Here is an 18,711-nt window from a genome sequence, read left to right as displayed (position 1 = left end):
ATGAGAGTGTTTCAGTAGGGTAATCTCAGTTCTCAGCAGCCCTACTGACATTGATCCTGATGCACACCCTCACCAAGCACCATTCTGCTCCCTGATCCAACCCATAATCTTATATTCACTTCACTACAATGGAAAGAACTTTCAACAAGATGGATGCTGCTACCAGTAAGAACAAAGCCAACTATAATTAAAAATGTCAGTCAATAATTTTCAGTGCAGGAATCCCACTTTAATCTGAAGGGACTGCTTTTTAGTAAAAACTGGTGCCCAGCACTTTCGCTGACAAACTGGAGTTACTGTCTACGCATGGGGGCAAACTCTCAGCTAGCCTAAGCCCATGTAGCTTTTACAGATCTGACCTCACAAGTATCCCATTGGGCTTCTACTTTTAGTTATCAAAGCTATTCGAGCAAGGCCTATTTTTCTCTGCATGTCCCACAGCAATAGGAACATGATGATAACCTCTGGATAGATTTGACTCGAGCGCAGGAGCTGCCTGCTTTGAAGGAAAAGCCCTCTGCACTGTGAGATTCGAGCACCAGCATGTCTTCTGTAGCTTGAGGTGTTATCAAGGTAACAATAAAGCAGGAGCCAGCAGCACTACCCTCAGCGACTTGTTCTGCTGTGGCAATGAAAGGACGGAATCTGTTCTCATTTACTTTGCATTTACTTGACTGTAGACTAATCGAAGTCACCACAGTGACTCCAGAATTGTGCTGGTGTAATAGAGCAAAATTTGGCCCTTAGCCTATTTCTGTGCAACGGGGAATAGCAGCAAAGATGGATTGATTAACACTGCAGGTGCGTTTCCACGTGAATGTTTTAACTTTGGCATCAGTAAATATTGGCTCAGTAATTTGTACCGTGCTGCACGTCTAGCGACATACACAATGACTAACAACCCCCAAACTACATCGTTCCTGATCATGAGGATTGGCAGTCTCGGCAGATGCAAAAAGCAGGCTGAAATGTATTGTTTCAGCTACATTTGAGAAATACCGAAGAACAATAAAAATAGGTAATTTTTCTGTCATGCTTAAAATTCAGACCAATATATTACTCACCAGCATGATCAGAGTATAATGAAGTTATCATAATGTTCCATTGTTATGTATTAGTTGGATATTACAATGGCTATAAAACAAGAGATAAAATATTGACTTCCCTTTTAGCAGGCAATAGAAGGCGAGATTATTTCTACCACATCAACTTGTAAGGTAATAAAAAAGGGAGTTTGGGATTTAGTTTCTCTGAAGAGGGTGGAGTGAGGGATGCGTTTTCAAACTTAGATTGTTGCAACCAACAACATGAGGAAGATGCATCTCAGACCATAAAATATCGCCATAATTGCTAGAATTGCCTGAGCTTTCATAAACACATTTGTAAACAGCAATAAGAGAATTTGAGCCCATTGTGGATTGTCTGAAAAGCAATTTGTTTGTGTTGAAAGCCACTTAAATGGTGGAAGAAAAGGCAACAATAAAAATGAATGTTCGACGCTCATTGCAACAAACGCAACTGTTCACACATGCACTTTCTCACTCATTTACTCAAACCTATTATGGTGCATAGTGCAGAATACCCAACAGACCAAGAAGTGCTAATTTAATCACTCTGTAAAGCTTGCAATAAGTTGGGAAGATATTGCATGTCCACATGTCTGTCCCCTTGACTATGGTGTTGATGGCGTGGAGCAGCAAAGGCTGCCAGTGGACGTTTCTTTGGAGGGACTCCTGTCTCACAGGAATTCTAGAGCCCAAATTAATTTATCTTCTCTCCATCTGGAGTATTCAGGCCCCTTTTAGTAGACAGAGATCACAATCATATATTTCCAAACTAAAAAAGCGTTTTAGTTCAGTGGTGAGCTTTGGGATTAAATATTAAACACAAGCTTGTGAATTCATTCACTGCATCTCTTCCCCTACCTCTCAAAACTAGGTTTGCTCTAAATGTTAGAAGTTCAGCTGAAAGAGAATTCATTAGAAGGTCACCTATGACAGCAAAGATTTGCCTTTAAGTTCGGTAGAAAATCATTAGTACACTGTACACAGTATTTTCCACCCAGTTTAAGGAAGAAAGATGCACATGCCGTGGTTGGGATATCAACTGCGTATTAACTCAAAGAAACCGCCAAGAAAAGCAAAGGTTTGTAACACCAGACTCCTGCAAAGAGGCACAAGGCTCAGCCAGTCCCAGCCCATCCCGGTTAATGCCTGAGGGAGGCGGCACAGCTGGCACAGCTGGCGGCAGCAATGCAGGGGTACTGCTGCAAATGCTTTTCCTTCAATAACACCTCTTTCTTCATTTCATATGGCTTTCACTGGGCACTCGGAGGCTTAAAAAAGGCCTGCCTGATGGAAAAGGGAAGGCTTCTCAAAAATATTAATTTTTCTTTGCTTCCTGTTCCTTCAAATGCTTCACCAGACCCTTTCCCAACCTTATTTCCTGCTGATGTGAGATTTGACCTTCACCCCCCAGCCCTGACTTCCCCATCCAATTTCGGAGTGAGGTCCATGCGCGGTGAGATCCGAATGACAGGGGAAGGTGAAACCACCGCCGACCAAACGCGATGTCCAGGCTGCCCCAACCACCCTCCGGGCCCAGCACCAGCCCCACGGGCTCTGGCCACGCACGGCACCCCCAGGCCAGCCTGGCTTCACGGACAATTAATCGGGATCTCCATGCTGAATAAAACTGACAGTCGGTAACGAAGGCTCCCGGCTCTGCTAACTCAGGCCACTAACAAACAGCCGCTGCGCTGGACTGGGAAGATGGAAAGCTGTCAGTTAGCTGAGCCTTCCCCTCTTGGAATAAGTGGAGAGCCGTGCTATAAAACCTCCTAATTACACATTAGGAGGTTTATGAGGGGAGAAGCTGCTGAGAGTTAAGGACTGGCTGAATGCGCGTAGTGTCCCTCCTACACAGGACAAAATTAAAATGTGGTTGCATTTGTCAGAGGCAAAGGGCTGGATTATCATGCAAACTAGCGAAAGGACAAGAATGGGAAGTGAAGGCTGACAAACTGTCAGCCTCGACAAGTCGTTCAGGAGCAGAAGCGAACCAAAGGCCCCATGGCAGATGCCAGCAATGCAGCTGCACCCTTCACTTCGCATTTACTGACTTTTGCTGGTTTGTGTCCATGCTTGACACTGCACTCCCTCATTTATTTAAAAGTAAACAGAAAAGGAAGAAAACATAAAAACATTACTCAAGACACCAGAAAGGAAACTAAAGTGAGATCTGCCCTCGGGGTGTGGGAAGCGAAAACCAGCATTTCTGGGGATGACAATCCCCACTCCAACCAGATGGGTTTTTCTCCAGACATCTATTGCCTTCACAGAACTGATCATCTTGGGGAGCAAAAGCAAACACTTTCCTAACTTGTCTGTGTCCTAAGCTCACAATTTGTGGCTGATGTGAGGTTTAACGGGTCTGTTCATGCCAACCAGACGGCTACAAACACTATTAATTTGAAGAATGCTAAGACACAATTCCCTCCCACTGGGCTTAAGTCGTCTCCTGCTTGGGAAAAGCAAACTAAAAAAACACAAAGCACACCATGCGAAGAGGAAGCAGCAGAAGAAATCTGTATCAGCCTGTCCTGGGTCAGAGGCTTTTTTAGATAGGGGATAACTGGGAAGGAATGTCTGTGTGACTGCTTAGTATTTTACATGCCACATGCCCACCAGTAAAGCACAGTCTGGAGAGAGGAGCCTTGGATGCGGCAATGGGGGAGAGAAAAGAGGGGCAAAACCAGCTTCTCCACTCCCTCCAGCAGCATTGGGAACCTTATCATCATCATGCCATTTCTGACTTTGACCCTGTATGTAAAAACCGAGGACACGGTCTAATACCCACTCCTTATCCAGCCTAGTTGATGTCCAGGGAGTGCTCACGGTGGCAGTGACAGAGGCTGCTTAATTGTGTTTCTTGTAATGCACAAAAACTGGAATCCATTGCTCTGGGGATAGAGAAGTTGAAGGAAAAGAAAGACTCTTCTGTTTCTGTAATGTCTTCCTCCAGCACAGATCATTCTGGAAAAAATATTGGTTTGCCTGCTCCATCCCCATGCCTGAGTACATTCAAATGCAGAGGAGGTAGTCAGCCCGGTCACCTTCCATAAATCCAGGAGAGAAACAGGGAGATCAAATGAACAATCTCAGCTGCCTGCTGCCACCATTGCTAAACCCAGCAGGGCAGCCGGAGCCCTGGGAGACACAGCAGGGCAACGAGAAATTCAAAGGGAAGTGAGCACAGGGGGTAGGGTTTGCCATTTCTGACAGAAAGCCACCCTCTTACTCTGACGGAAGAGTCTTGGCAGGGAGCTACAGCAGGGAAAATGAGATGATACAGCATTTAACTTTTGGGGTAATGAGGCCTATAATAGATGACACTTGAGATGTGAAAGTCTAAGGTAGTGGTATTGCATTTAAATATTGGCAACAAGCTAAAGCTTTTCATCTGTCTGTTCGATGCCCCTTTTTTGATCTCAGAAGGATGAATATCTTCTGCTTCCTTGATTTTATGTGAAGGGCACAAGTCAACTGCTCCTCTCATGGACAACAACTCCTTAAAAACAAAACTTGCTCCAATCCATGCTCTACTACCCATATAAATCAACATGCAGAAGAAATTTCTTAGAATTATATTAAAACAGAAGCTGCTCTGAATGACCAGCCCTGACAGGAGGAATTAGTTTCCTGCTTTTGTTAAGCTTGTAATTCAGATTTCAAACCCCTCTGTGCAGAGATGAGGAGCAAAAGCAGCACGAAAAGGAAGCCAATGCTTGAGTGACATTAGCAAACGTTCCAATTAGTCCGTCTCCTCTCCTGGATCACATTTCACGCTTCCTACAGCTGCAACCAGAACGAAGGATGAGAATCCAGCACACAAATGCCTACTTCATTTGCTACAGCAGCATGAATAGGATTAAAATAATCTGAAGAGGAATTAAATGCCTCAACAGTCAGGTTGCAAAAGCAGGAGAATAACACCTTTTTGTGTGGTCTCCAGCTCAGTGGAGTGGGGCCAGTAGGAGTGACCCGAGGTTAATGCAGCTCAGACCTGCCCTGGAGGGCCTGTTTTCTTCCTACTCAAAAGGCGTGGACCACAAATCCTACAGCCTTGGCCACAAACTGTAAGATGTTAGTTCACATCCAATGGTGAGACAAGCCCAGGAACATCGGATGAGTTTGCAACGTCACCATTCACACGAGCTGAATTTCCAGCTCGCAGACAATCTGTACGTGGGCTGCAGGTCTCTCTCTGTTATAAAATACTCTTACTCAAAAAGCCCCACTTGGGGAAATGTTAGCTGGTAAGTGATCCTCAATGAACAGTTTTGGTTAAACATGCTATCTAAACAAAGCTGTTCCAAATACGACAGGTTATTTTTTTACCTATGAAGAAATAAGGGCAGAAATCAATAAGCTGATGTAATAGAAGTGTGGCAGTGTTATGCCTCTAAAAAACCAAAATCCTCTTGATCGCTACGAGAAACTCCAGTGCTTTGAGAAGGTACATGTTTTTCTTCACTTTGTTTTGAAAATAATTGTCAAGTTAAATGGTAGAAATTACAAAGACCTTTTAGGGTCACAGCAGAGCCTCAAAACAGAGCAAATTCTATCAGATGCAAATATGGAAATCTACATCTTCAAGTGATGGCCATAGAAACACAGGTAACACTTTTGTTACTGGTCTGGCCGAACGCAATTAGAATAATTGGTTTTAAACGCAACCTTACATTCAAGAATCATACAAGAAACAGTTAGGATCTTCTACATTCAAACAGATAAGCATTCATTTAATCAATACATAATCAAGCAACGTGCAAGCACCTAGAAGGTAAAAAAGAACAAGCAGCCGACATGGATATGTCAAGTATAAATCATGTCTGATTTCCTTCTGTGACAGGGTAGTAGACCTTGTCAATAGAGGAGAAAGAGCAGACATCATCTATCCTGACTTCAGCAAAGCTTTTGACATCATGACATTCAAACACGGCCTGCGTGAAACAAGTATCTGGTAGGTGCATCACCAGCTGCAACGCTGAACTGGGCGAACGGTTCTCAACGTTCACTGTCAGCGTGCAGGGAAATTATCAAGTGAGATTACACAGGGGTCTGGCAGCATTTACCGCTTTTTCTTCATGACTTGGTTACCAGAAAGTGTGTGTTTATTGAATTTGCAAGGGGTACCAAGCTGGGAGAGGCTGCAAACAGGCTTGAGCATACATCTACATTTAAAATGACCTTGTCCAACTAGGAAAATATCCTGTAAAAAGCAGAGAGCAGCTTCAGTAAGAAGCAAATCCCAGAAGCAAAGGAGCTCTGAGGAAGCACCAAGAAAAACTGTGGTGATGAGGAGATTCTTTTCCTCCTCCAACGCCCTCCTTGCAGAACAAATTGGGAAGGTGATGTGTACGTGGTGCTAAAGTGCTCGCCGTGTTATTAACAGTAAAACAGTAATTAGCTGCTGTACTCTGCTGCAGAAGAGGACAGATTTCTATCTGCGGTCCTCAAAATACAGTTTGCAAGTACTTACTGATCCTTGCACATGAAAGATATTGTAAGCATTTAAGCGAGTTTTAATTATTAACTATATTAGCTCATCAGCTGGATGATTTACAAGCCTAGTAGTACAGTGAAAGCCAGAGCACTGAGGGTAATTTTCTGTGACTACTGCTAAAGAGAAGAAAATCTGCTAAACCACATAATAAAGCAGCAATGGTTTAACACTGGCTGGCGACAGCATTCTCCCACAAAATCCCATTATGTTACTGGGATGCCAAACAACCTCTCCACCACAGGACGGGTTTCAGGATGGACTGAAGGAAGGGAACTCATGACACTAAGCTCTCCGTATTTCCAAGGGCTTACCTGAGGGTCGTGCCTCTATAATGTACCCAGTTGTGGGTTTTTCTCCTGAATCTCCCTCAGTCCATTGTAGCGTCACCCCAGAAGCAGATTTTGTCACCAGAATTTCTTGAGGGGAGCCGGGAGACCCTGAAGAATAGAATAGCAAATGGTGGCGGCATCACAGGCTGCAGTATTAATTTCTTCTGCTGATACAGGGGGAAAAAATATCTAGAACTATTGGTCAACATATACACAACATAAACCAGCTCAACGGCCTATTGATTTTTCACTAGTTCTAGTACCAGCAGTTACATATCAACGGCTGGGTTTTACAGGTGCCTGTGTTAATAAAACACTCTCATTTGAACCATTACCATATCTGCAGCGTTTGCACATCGCCGCTGCTATTTCTGACTTCAGAGGTGAAAGCAGCCTCCGAGTTTCAGGGAGAGGTTCATGGGGACAGTCACCTGCCCCATTCGCTTGGGAAGATGCCACGGCCACGTTTAGAGAGGACTCCTGCTTTATACTGTCTATGGCGGGGCATGAGAGTCAGACTGCAGATCCACAGTGCTGCCATCCCAGATACCAGCTGTGGAGGGTTCTGTGATGAAATGAAAGCTTGCTGGCACCCAGAAGGGTGGAACTACCACACATGGCTCTGATGGAGTGAGCAAATATTTCCCTGAGCTGGAAAAGCAGCAAAAATCAGAACAGCGACCATTGCACCGAGGCTCTTTGATTTACCAGACAGGCTGCTATCATCGCAGGGCATTTTCCTTGTTAGATTATCTGTTTATCAAAATCACCAATCAAATAAGAAAACCAGCTCTTTCTGTACGGATATTGAACCAAGCGGGGGACGCTGATGTTCAGCCTGTTGCCCCTCTTGACATATCAGGAAATTTGCAGACCTCTCTCTCCCCATAAGCCGAAGTGTCTGGAGAGAGTAATTGTGACTTCTTCCTCGTTTTACACCCAGGAATCTCTGCTGGTTCCACCAGTTATTCCAGTTCTGACTCCATCGCAGAGCAGAACAGTCAGAATTATGCACCGCGCTTTCAGGCTGCAGCTTTCAAATCCCTGGCTAGCCCGTTTGTGTTGTGATTTATTCACACTGTTCTGTTTATTCACATCAAATTTCTAGATTTCAGGGAAAAAAGGAAACATGTTTTTCATGGGCAGCTGCGAAACGCACGGAATCATGTCCTGAGCTCCTGTCTCCACTTCTCCTTGGCTTAGAAATTAATGTTAAGCCCTGAGTGCACTATTCCCCGCTGTTGGACCATGTTTGTATAACTGATCTGGCTTGTGACACGGTTTTATGGCTCCGCTTACCTTCTGCTGGCCCAGCTGTGACATTGGCTTGCAGTTCAGGTCCATAGGCGATCGTTCGGGCTTGCACTCTGAATAAATAGGTCATGCCCTTGGTAAGATCCCGGACCTTCAACCAGCGTTGCCAGTTCCCTTTAATATCCACAGTCACCACCTTACTCACCCCTGGAAGAGCCACACAGAGATAGAAAAAGAACTAAGAGAAGGTTGCAATGCAAAAAAAAGAAATCAAGTGGAGCTTATTACATCTAGATGGGAAGTAAAATTATCTAACAGTTTGCTAAGAAAGTATTTCTTACAATTAGCAGGATTTTAAGTAGTGATAATAGCCAATTTTCAGCACTGATAAGTATAATTAGAGTTTAAGCTTGATAAGTGGGTACTGACAAGAAAAAAACCTTACAACACAACTGGGAAATTACCAAGAGACTACATGCAACTTCACTAATTATTCTGGGAAGAAAGGAGGAGGTAAACGAAGAGGACTGCATGTTGCAGGCTGCTTCCTAAGCAAGCGCTTCTCCACTGCTGCTTTGCCAAGTCACCCGCAACGTTCCCCGCAGGAGGAAACGAGGGCCAGGCTCTTCCCTTTCATCTTGTCCTGTCATTTCCACCATCAGCAAGTGAATGCAGTATGAAGGACATATTAATATACCTCACAGGTAACTTATGGGTATAAATGCCACTGCCGCCAGGGATGCAATCAAAGCACAATTAGCTGGGACAAGGCTGAAGTCGTGACTTGTGCTGCACTTTCCTCCCTAAGAATTTTTCTGACATGGGTGAATTAAAATCAGTGCTGTTTCCTTCAACAAGGTTCCCACTTTTATGTTTAGGTTCTCAATGCAACATAAAGGGTGGACTGACAATGAGTACTTCAAAACAAAACCAAAACTCCCTAGTTTTCACTTAAGTTTTCTAAAAGGAAGCCAATGGAAAGAATTTGATCCATACAAAATTTTACAGAACAGAAAGTTGGAAGTTACAGAGTCCTTTTGGCATTTTTTCTGGTTCTGTAGATGTACATAACACATCTCAAACCAAGAAACTAGGAAACAGGAGAATGTTTCTCCCAGTAGAGAAGGCTCTTTGCTAGTTTATCTTTCCAGAAAAAAGCAGAAAGAACATGGTTTTCAATCCAGATGCTGATTTCATGCAAATCAAGCTGTGTCTTTCAGGTTGTATCAGTTAAATAAAGAGTAATGTCCAAGCGATTTCTGTTCAACGCTTTCTCCCAGATACAATTTATAACTCAGGGAATCTTTCCTTGGTTAATGAGGAAGCAGTAAAAGTGCTTCCTCCTTCCCTAGGTGTACTATTTCATTTTTCTGAGACAAATCAGGAAGCATTTTTCATTTTGAAGCTACATTCCATAAAAAAGGAACTGTTAAAAAAGCCTCCAGGGCAATTTTGTTGTCTATGGTTGTGTAAAACATAACACTCTAAAGCTTAAACAAGAAAAGGTCAAGCAGGGAGAAGCCTGTGCTAAAGGACAGATCGCTGCTAGAAAGTTTTGCAAAATCCGCAGGTTTTAAGTGGTGGTTTGTGCGTGGGAAGGCAGGAGGTGTCATAACGGTGAGGATGCTCAGCCAAAGACCACAAATGGGTGTAAATACGCAGGGAAAAACCTGCCAGCCCCACGGGTCCCCAGCATTCCGCACCATTATGTGCTCCATCTTTGAATGGGTTTGGATTTACCTTGCTCGCTAAATAAAGGAACATGGCTTTTCTATCGGAGGAAAATTATGGCGTTGAGGGAAGGCTTACTTACAATGGTGGGAAAATAAACATGTTTTCGGAAAGAAGAACGTTTGCACAAGAGCAAATAGGTAGAAATTGGAAAATAAATTTAGGGAAAAATGTAGAATGTGAGGACAAGCTCTCCATAACCTCCCTGCTCGCATCAGAAATCTACAGGGGGAGGAAGGAGAGCCGAACTGGAGTCAGATAGCACAGGCAGAGGTGGGGAAGAGAAGGAAAGAAAGCAAAGATTGTGAGGCTGTTAAGTCAAATGCAAGCAGAGAAAACACGATCTGACACTTTCATATTTTCAGGGGAAAAAAATGTATTCTTAAACATTGTGTAGGAATGAATAAAAGGCAGGAAATGCCCCAATAGCCCAAACCTTCTGCACACCCTCTGCACATTTCTTGGTCAGAATTAGAAATGCTTTCTGCATTAGCTTTTTGTGCTCAGACCTGACAGGCTGAAAGTGCTTTTATTCTTATGTTTTCAGTCCTGAATATAACTTTATCAGTGCATGAGACATGAATATTGAGACAATATGGACCTTACAGAAGAAGCAAATCCAAGTGATTGATATTCTTATTTCTTTGGATAAGAGTTTAAAATGGATTGGCAATGGCTGAAATTACTCTCCCTGTTGTCACGTTGCCATAGCTGGACATCCTATTGAACTATTGGCGATCTACCAGGAATATAAGAATATTAATAAGATCATCACGAACTTTGTAATCTTTTCTAATTCACCTTTGGGATGAATTTATATTTGTTTTCAGAGAAATTGCCAAATCCTTCTCTGTTGCTATTCTGGCAAATTAATGAAACATTTGTGGCCACCACATTGTTGCGGTCTAGCTTAAATCTAGTGCTGGGTTAAAAATGCTGCTGGAAAACTCTGTGTAAACAGATACAACTAAATCTCGATCACAGTTATTCTCCCCTGTCAAAAGCGGCAGCGGTAACAGTGATGACTAGCACATTTGATGCCCGGGCAAGCTTTGCGATAGCAGAAGTGACACTTGATGTGATAAGCGACACAAATGTGTCTGACGACTATTCTGGGATGGAGCCTAGTCAGCAATTTCAAAGCACGATGTGGGGAGACAATCAGGCACTTTCAGGCTGAGTTTCCTCTTCACCCGTACCAGGTAACGATGGCAGTAAAATGACTTTTCAAATCACACAGAATACAGTTTGTGCAAGAAAATGAGAGAGGACAGACAAAAGCTATATTCCACAATATTATAGTTTGCTGAGCGGTTTTGGCAAAAGCAGAATTGTTTTACTTACCCTCTGCCACCTGGCTTCTCTTGGAAAATGGCAGGGAACAAGTAGGAAATTGGGCAGAGATAAAGGATACTAGAGTGCTTTTCTGTCATCTTCTCATGAATATGTATGATCAGAGGTCTTTCTTACCCTGGACGGGAGCCAAAGGCTCATAGACTACTCGATAACCCTGCAGGACTCCATTTGCTGCTGTCGGTTCGCCCCAAGACACATTGAGTGTAGTGCAAGTGATTTCAGAGAACGCCAAGAAGCTGGGAGCACTGGGTGCTGAAAGGATTACAAAGAGATTGAATTGCAGGAGGAGTAGTCAATCTGATATACATATATATTATAAAACATTGCTTTATTTGCCCGGCCTAAATCTAAAGGAAATAAGCTGAGAATGGGATTTGTCAATTGTATCCAAATGTCCTGTAATCAATCAGAAATTCAGCCTGTCCTAAGAAAAGCAGCTGCTCAGCTCCAAAGCTGAACCTCAGGAGCAAGTGAAGGGATCGGATGCAGAAGGGAAAGACCCTCACAGGGACACTAAGTTTGCAAAGTTCTCTCGCTGCTGATTTTCAGAACAGTTGTAGGATTTTAACGTTTGTTATTCCCCGTTATCTTTGGTGAAAATGTGCTGCAGAAGCTAAAACGCAGGGCTCAAGGACAGAAGGGCGCGACGTGAGCGCACAGCCCGGGTGAACGCTTCTCTTCATAGCCACCACCACGGGCATTGCTTTCACCCTGCGCTGGAGCTCGCCCACCATGGTCGTGCCCATGGGACAGCTCAGTCTGACTGGTTGCTTCAGATAAATAACATCATTAAAACAAACAAACAAGGAGGAATTATAAGGCCAGGCTGGACAGGGCTCTAAGTAACATGATGTAGCTGAAGACATCCCTGCTCATTGCAGGCGGCTTGGACTAGATGACCTTTGAACATCCCTTCCAACCCAAACGTTTCTACGATTCTATGATAAAAAGTGCAATATTTCCCTCACAGGACTGTTTGGGAATTTCCACGGGGCACAAGTTCTTTTGGATTTTCAGGTGTGATAGCAGAGGCCAGAAACAGACCCACAGACAGCTTCCCTCTGGACCAGCTTGTGAAGGAATTGGTCCTTCTGCCTGTCCTCATTTCTGCTGTATCACTCCCTTTCCTCCATGGTCCACTTATTTGATTCCTTCCCCCCCCAACCCCCCAAGGCCATTGTAATGACCCATCCAAAAATTAAATCTAAACACCAGTGCCCTCCTGCACCCATTTCCCTTTCACCAACTGCCCAGTTATGTGTTGGTCAACACCCAGTCTGTGCTTTGAGACAAGACGAGGGTCCCGTACCCGCCTGGTGTGTCCTGCCCTGCGAGGGGCTGCTCCTGGGGCCGTCCCCGGCCGCGTTGAACGCAGAGATGCAGACCATGTACCGCGTGTGGCTGGTCAGGTTCTTGAGCCGGACTGTTGTCTCCGGGAGGAAAAGGACCTTCACCTTCTCCGTGTCATTTTGGGTGTCGCTCTCCCAGTAATAAATCTGTTGAGACAGTGAGATGTTTTAGTATATCCTACGCCTAGGAAATATCTGGGCATCGCAGGGATAAAAGATCAGCAAGATGGTGCAGTCTTGCTCTGGACTCCTACATTAAATGGGATACTAATGCTTTTCACCACGTGCCCCATTTTTTATCTTCTTTTGGCAAATTCCCTGGAGTCCAGAGACTGTGGAGCTGAGTACATCACTCAAAAACAGACTGAAGAATATGGCCTAATGACAGCAGATAAGAGCTGCCAGAGTTCACCGATGAGAGGTCAGTTTTTAAATTCTCCCTGAAATGCGAGCTGCCTGTCAGCACCGGCATCCTGATACGATGCTCCATAATTCACCTCCACACGCACACAGTGGTTTCACCCTTTGTGTTCACTGGACAGCCATGCAAATGGCCTCCTGAAAAGGGTAATAAAGCCTTTCCTTAAAGTTCCTTGAGGTACTTTTCCTTATTCTTCCCTTACGTAATTTTTATCCTGTTGCCATTAATTTAGGCTTTGGACAAGTCCTTTCCAAGAGGAAAAGTGGTGCCAGCCCTACTTATTTTACAGGCCTGGCAGCAAGAGCATTACAACCGGCCAAAGCAAGCCAGAAAGTTCAGGGAACGAGCCAAGGCAAGACTCCACCTTGGCTCTACAAGCCAAGCTGTTAGAGCCATCTATATACGTACAAAAGGAAAAGAACATGAATTGATATATAAGGATGCCTGTTACTGCCAAGAAAGGATGCCAGATTATTCACATTGGCTTGGCTTTTCTTCGCTTATGGACCTAAATTCATGGAGAGAGGCAGAGCCAGACACTGAACCCCAGCCAAGCTCCAGTGTTTGTAGACTTGCCCATTTCCACTCTCCGAGGGTCCATTCTCATGCTGGAAAAGCTAAACAACATGCCTCTGCAACGTGCTCATCTCCTATGAACCAAACGCAATTAATACTATGATTTAATTTTGCTAAAGTTAAGGAAATGAAAGAATAGCTTGGAGAAAATTCTGCTTTTCCTACTGGTTTGTAATATTTTATAGACAGAAAGCTCAGTTAATTTTCTTCAATACATTCCTTGCCCCTAGCTCTTGTGTGTCTGTTGCTTTTTGGAGCAGATACATTGCCTGCATAAGTGGAGTTGCTTCCTTATCTGCATACCCTGTTTCCCCACGCTCTCCTTCTCCACAAACAGCAACATACTTTGCCTTTTCTTCCCCCTAATCTCATTCTTTTGATTTTGGGACTTAGTGCCATTTCCATATTGCAGTTTGAACGCTGGTTTAATTTTGCCTTATGCAGTGAGGGCAACTGCAGTTTGCAGAGCGATCTCGCAAGTCACAGCAACGCCAAGCAAGATAAATGCAACCAGTAGAAACAGGAGGATTGCCTTGTAGCCTTGGATGTTCCCATTCTGGCTGTCGGCAGGAGGGGGGTCCCAGGTGAGCTCCAGCTGGCTTGCAGAAAGGGGGTTCACTTGGATGTTCTGCGGGGCCAGTGCCGGTGCTAGAGAGAAAGGAGGACAGAAGAATTAAGAGAGACAAGCAGAACTAGTTCACATCCAGGTTGCAGTTTTCCATTCATGGGAGGACCTAGGACGGACTCTGTTTACGCCACCAGCGTCAGCCCTGGGGTGTCTGTATCACCGGGAAGTCTCAGCAGACGTGGACTGAGCAGCAGCCGAGCCTCTGGACATGGTTGTGTTCCCACACAAACTGGGTTAGACAATGAATCAACTCAATCTTGCCAGCGGCTTTGGAAAAGAAAGGAGGATTTTGTCTCCGTTCGACGGTAACGTTCGGGGCTTGCCCTTGGCAGCCACACTGTGTCTGACCCACCACTCCTGAAGTCCCCGGCAGCCCCTTGTCACCACCAGCCCGGCCTCCCGTTCCGCAGCAAACCTTTACAACAGCCCATTTGCAACGCTCCAAGACTTAGGACCACAATACTGCCTAAATTACCTCCCAAACCAGTCAGATGCTAATCAATTCAACTAATATTTTATGTATGACAAAACGACTTCTAGCTTGCTGCTTGTTAGCTCTGCTTTGATTATACCTTCATATACATACGCTGGCCCTCTTTGGATCCTGACAGCGTTTCTTCTTTGTATTGTGCTGTGCTAGAAAACTAATCTTTGAGTGCACCTGGGTCACACTATCATTCCCTTTGTCGGGATCCAACTTGGTGCAGGTGGATTTTCTTCCCCAGTGGCCGGCAAGGACGGTCTGTGTTCCAGACCTGCTGTCTCTGCCTCCAGCAGGTCTTAACAAAACAGCACATGTTCTGTTTACAGAAAAGGTGCCCAAGCGTGTCCTGTTCAAACTCCAGCAGTAGGGAGAGAAAGGCAGGGCAAAGGGTACCCTTCTTTCTCCATGTTCACGGTGCCCTAGCCTTCACCCAGACCACCGAGAAAGCTGCATCTCTTCTCTCTGCCCCTTTATGGGCCATAAATAGAAGTGATAAAACATTCACTACCCGAGTCAAATAGCCCTGGTTATCTGTACCTCTGGAGATTTCTTTCTTTAGACAGAATGACCTTCATAAGTCACACTTTTCTACCAATACTCCCTCCCCCCAGAGTTATAAAATAAAATAGTAATTAACACCCACTCAGCCTGACACCAACTATTTATTTTGTTCTAACTGTGTGGTTTCCATATTATCACTGCCCACCCTGCCGTTAATGGAAATGTTAATAACCAGCGCCAGGTTGTTGTGACAGATGCTTGGGCTCATTATCAGAAATTCTTATTTACCGCTCCATTAAACGACAGAATCACACAAAAAAACAATTCAATCAAAACTAACTGGAGGAATTTTAACAGCCACATTAATAATCCAAAACATAAATAAAGTTAATGTTTTTTGCTTGTTTGCCATCGGCAACTCTATTGCAAAATTATTGCTGTACAATTAAAACGTGAAAGGCAAAATTGAAAATAGCCTTTATTCCAGTGCACAGTTAAAACTATTTATTATAGGTTTTTTGTTTCCTTTTCGGCTGGATGTAGCGAATGCAGGAGGTGACAATGGCCACCAGTAAAATACAGCTGGTTCACAGGGATGCACTCGTCTAATTGCTGCCCCATCTTCTCCCTTTTGCTGGAGGAGCGACGGGAGCAGCCGCCGGCTGCTTTCAGTGCAATGTGGTGCCGTTCTGCTAAGAACCAAAAGTCTGAAGGTTTTGAGTCTTTAACAGCACACAGAGCACGAGGCCAAACTGATCGCTCAGTAGAAACCTGAAAATACACCTCGGAGATTTACAGATGATGACACGCTCAGGGAAACGGGAATATGTACAATCACAGAAGAAAACGGATCACTTTTAGCTATGTATTTTCTTTCAAGGTAGCGGCACTACTGCCTGTCCTGAGCTGACAGCTTCAAAGTGCTCTCAATACCCAGGTCTGAAGCGGCACCTACAACAACATTTGTCTTTGGATCCCATGTGCCACTCTGCAACAGTCGCCACTTATGATGCTGCCAGAACAACACTGTGCTCCTCAAACCCCGTTTGCGGCGCGACTGAGAAACACAATGGTTAAAAACTGCCAGCGATCGTTCTCCACTGACACGCTCGCTGCTGGAGCTGCACTTTTGCTGGCACGGTGGCGGAAAATTTGATGGGAGGAAAAACAAAAAAAGACGTTGCGGAAAGAAGACATTTCTCTTCGCTACCCCAGAGCCTCGGTGAGATGCAAATTGTTTGGTTTCGTGCCCTGTGAATCTGTCCCTCTGTTCAACTTTCAAAGGCTGACGTGTCCCTCCTCTTCTAAGCACAGATTTCTTGTTGACAGCAAGGGACAGCAGAAAAGTGCTGCTGACGCTTGATGTGGCTCCGTGCAGACAGCACGTTACATTAAGGGTGAAATGAAATACTTTAAACAGAAAGAAACACATCCCCAAAGACTCTACCTGTTTGAAAGCCCAAACTATTCCCTGAATGTGCAGACAGCCTGTGCCAATAAAAACAAGCGCATTTTAAAGGTGAATTCAAAAGCCTTTTACCTTCTAGGAATGCAGTTCAGGATTACTGAGCTCTGATTTTTTTCATGGCCGCTGAAATCACGAATACATAAAAAGCAAGGTTAAAGCTGCATACCTTACACTGCCTTAGGTGTTAGTGACATTATCAACTATAGCAGGAGTGATACAGATCCCTGAGGGTCCAAACTCAGCTCCTGGCAGGTGGAAAGCATTTCACTTTTCCTGAAGAAAAGCTGTATGTATTCACGAAGTCTAATTCTGTGCACGTACCTTGCCTTGGAATCTCATGCAGATATTTATAAACATTTCTTTCCTTATCTGATTTCAATTCACCTTTGAGATTGTCTCCTTGAAACTCGCCCTCAGCCAAAAAAACGAGAAAGGCTGAGCAGGTTGTATAGCAATTAGTAGAAAAATAATGACATCCTCAGACCGGGATGATGTTGGCAGGATCATGTAAAGACAATAAATCTACCTGGAAATGCAAGAGAGAGTCAAAGAGAGCCCGCAAATAAAGTTACACATCTAAATCCACATTTAAACAAAGCACTGCCCTCAATTTCCAGTCGTACCGAACAGCCTCTGCTCACACTGCAGTCAATTTGAGCTTGCAAATGCTTATAACCTTTAAAGAGAAGGTGCTGAAATCCCCGGTGGTTTGCCCGCACCGCAGCTCTGTGCAGGGCAGAAGCTTCACCTCAGTTTTTCTCGCTGCTTGCTTGGGATATTTGCTCTCTGGGCTGTGTGGCACCGAGAGCTTTTCATCAAGACAAAACTACTATTCCTTTTCTTTGTGACAGTTGCCACGATGCTCTGTAGCACAGGTAGGCTACAAATCCTCGTGATTCATTGGGTAAATGTAAGAACTCTTCATGAAGCATTCCTCGGTGCTCTTCCTTCTGCTCCAGCTTCTTGGTAGCAAAAGATTTATCCTCTACTGACTTTCTAATTGTTCCTACAATGCCAGTATTATGTCAGGAAATTCATAGACAAGTCTGAGACAAGATTTCCCGATACTCGTGCCATTTACATAAACACGCAGGCAAAAGTGAGGAGAAAAATGCAGTGAAAGAGACTGAAGATTTTCTGTGTATCAGCTTGATCCCACAGTTCCAAACAATCCCAAGCAAATTTCTGTTTTGTAAAGACCTCTGATCCTTTTGTATCTGGCAAGCATTTCCCCCCCAGTTCATCAAAGCATGCTTTTGTGAACGTGCCTGCTTTTATTCCCTAGTAATCAATATATTTGCATTTTGGTGTTAGCACCTAGAGGCCAAAATCTCATTGCACAATGTGTTGCATAAACACATAACAAAGAGACAGCTCCAGGCCTAAAAAGCCTCTAATCTGGATGTCTACACATTATAATGGAGGGGTGGTTGCAGCATGTCCTGACATATCAGCTGTAATCTTATCTACCTAGTGAGTAACAACAAGAGAGAAGACACAGCAATATTCAGCGTAGCATGTACTGACAAATGCTGCACACGCAGAAGCTCCAAAGTTTACAGCCCGGTTCCTGACACACATGATCATGGAAAATAGAGCTGGAAAGGATTTGGAGAAGGCTCAGAGATCCATCCTCCTGCGTCACACCGGGATTCAGCTCAGCCGCTCCGATGTTTGTGTAATCTCCATCACTGACCTCTTTCCAGATTCCCCTGCCATCCCCACACAAACTCTGCAAGCACATCCTTATTTTAATATCTCTTAGAGTAACTCCCTTTTTTCTTTTTTAATGTCTAGCCTAAACCATCCTCACCGTATAGAAGTTCTCTCCCTGCAGTGGCACGGAAAACAGATTGTTTCTTCTCCCATTGCAGCTACTGCCCTCAAGTTATGGCGTAGATAAGCAACGGTTAAGTGGATTATAAAAGACAAACACAACACAACAAACAGAAGGTCACAAGATAAAACAGCCGGACCGATTGCAGAATGGGCAAAGCGAAATGCAAGGGGTTTCCTTGCAGTATGGGCTTAGAGAAGGGAGGGAAGG

The 18,711-nt window shown here is 44.3% G+C and overlaps 1 protein-coding gene across 1 annotated transcript in view; it reads right to left on the bottom strand.

Moving 5' to 3' along the window:
• The window catches only part of SDK1 (sidekick cell adhesion molecule 1), a gene marked incomplete at its 5' end in the record, with an annotated part of 363,636 nt that overhangs the window by 13,975 nt on the left and 330,950 nt on the right, over positions 1 to 18,711 (bottom strand). Inside the window, 5 exons of the mRNA XM_080353916.1 lie at positions 6,879 to 7,004; positions 8,196 to 8,357; positions 11,352 to 11,489; positions 12,547 to 12,733; positions 14,116 to 14,231. Coding sequence (XP_080210042.1) covers positions 6,879 to 7,004; positions 8,196 to 8,357; positions 11,352 to 11,489; positions 12,547 to 12,733; positions 14,116 to 14,231 — 729 coding nt within the window. The remainder of the gene's footprint in view (positions 1 to 6,878; positions 7,005 to 8,195; positions 8,358 to 11,351; positions 11,490 to 12,546; positions 12,734 to 14,115; positions 14,232 to 18,711) is intronic.

This window comes from Nesoenas mayeri (genome assembly GCF_963082525.1).
Source record: "Nesoenas mayeri genome assembly, chromosome: 15".
NCBI classification, from domain to species: Eukaryota; Metazoa; Chordata; class Aves; order Columbiformes; family Columbidae; genus Nesoenas; species Nesoenas mayeri.
The sequence above is the reverse complement of the archived record's forward strand: the minus strand, read 5'-3'. Positions and strand labels throughout refer to the sequence as shown.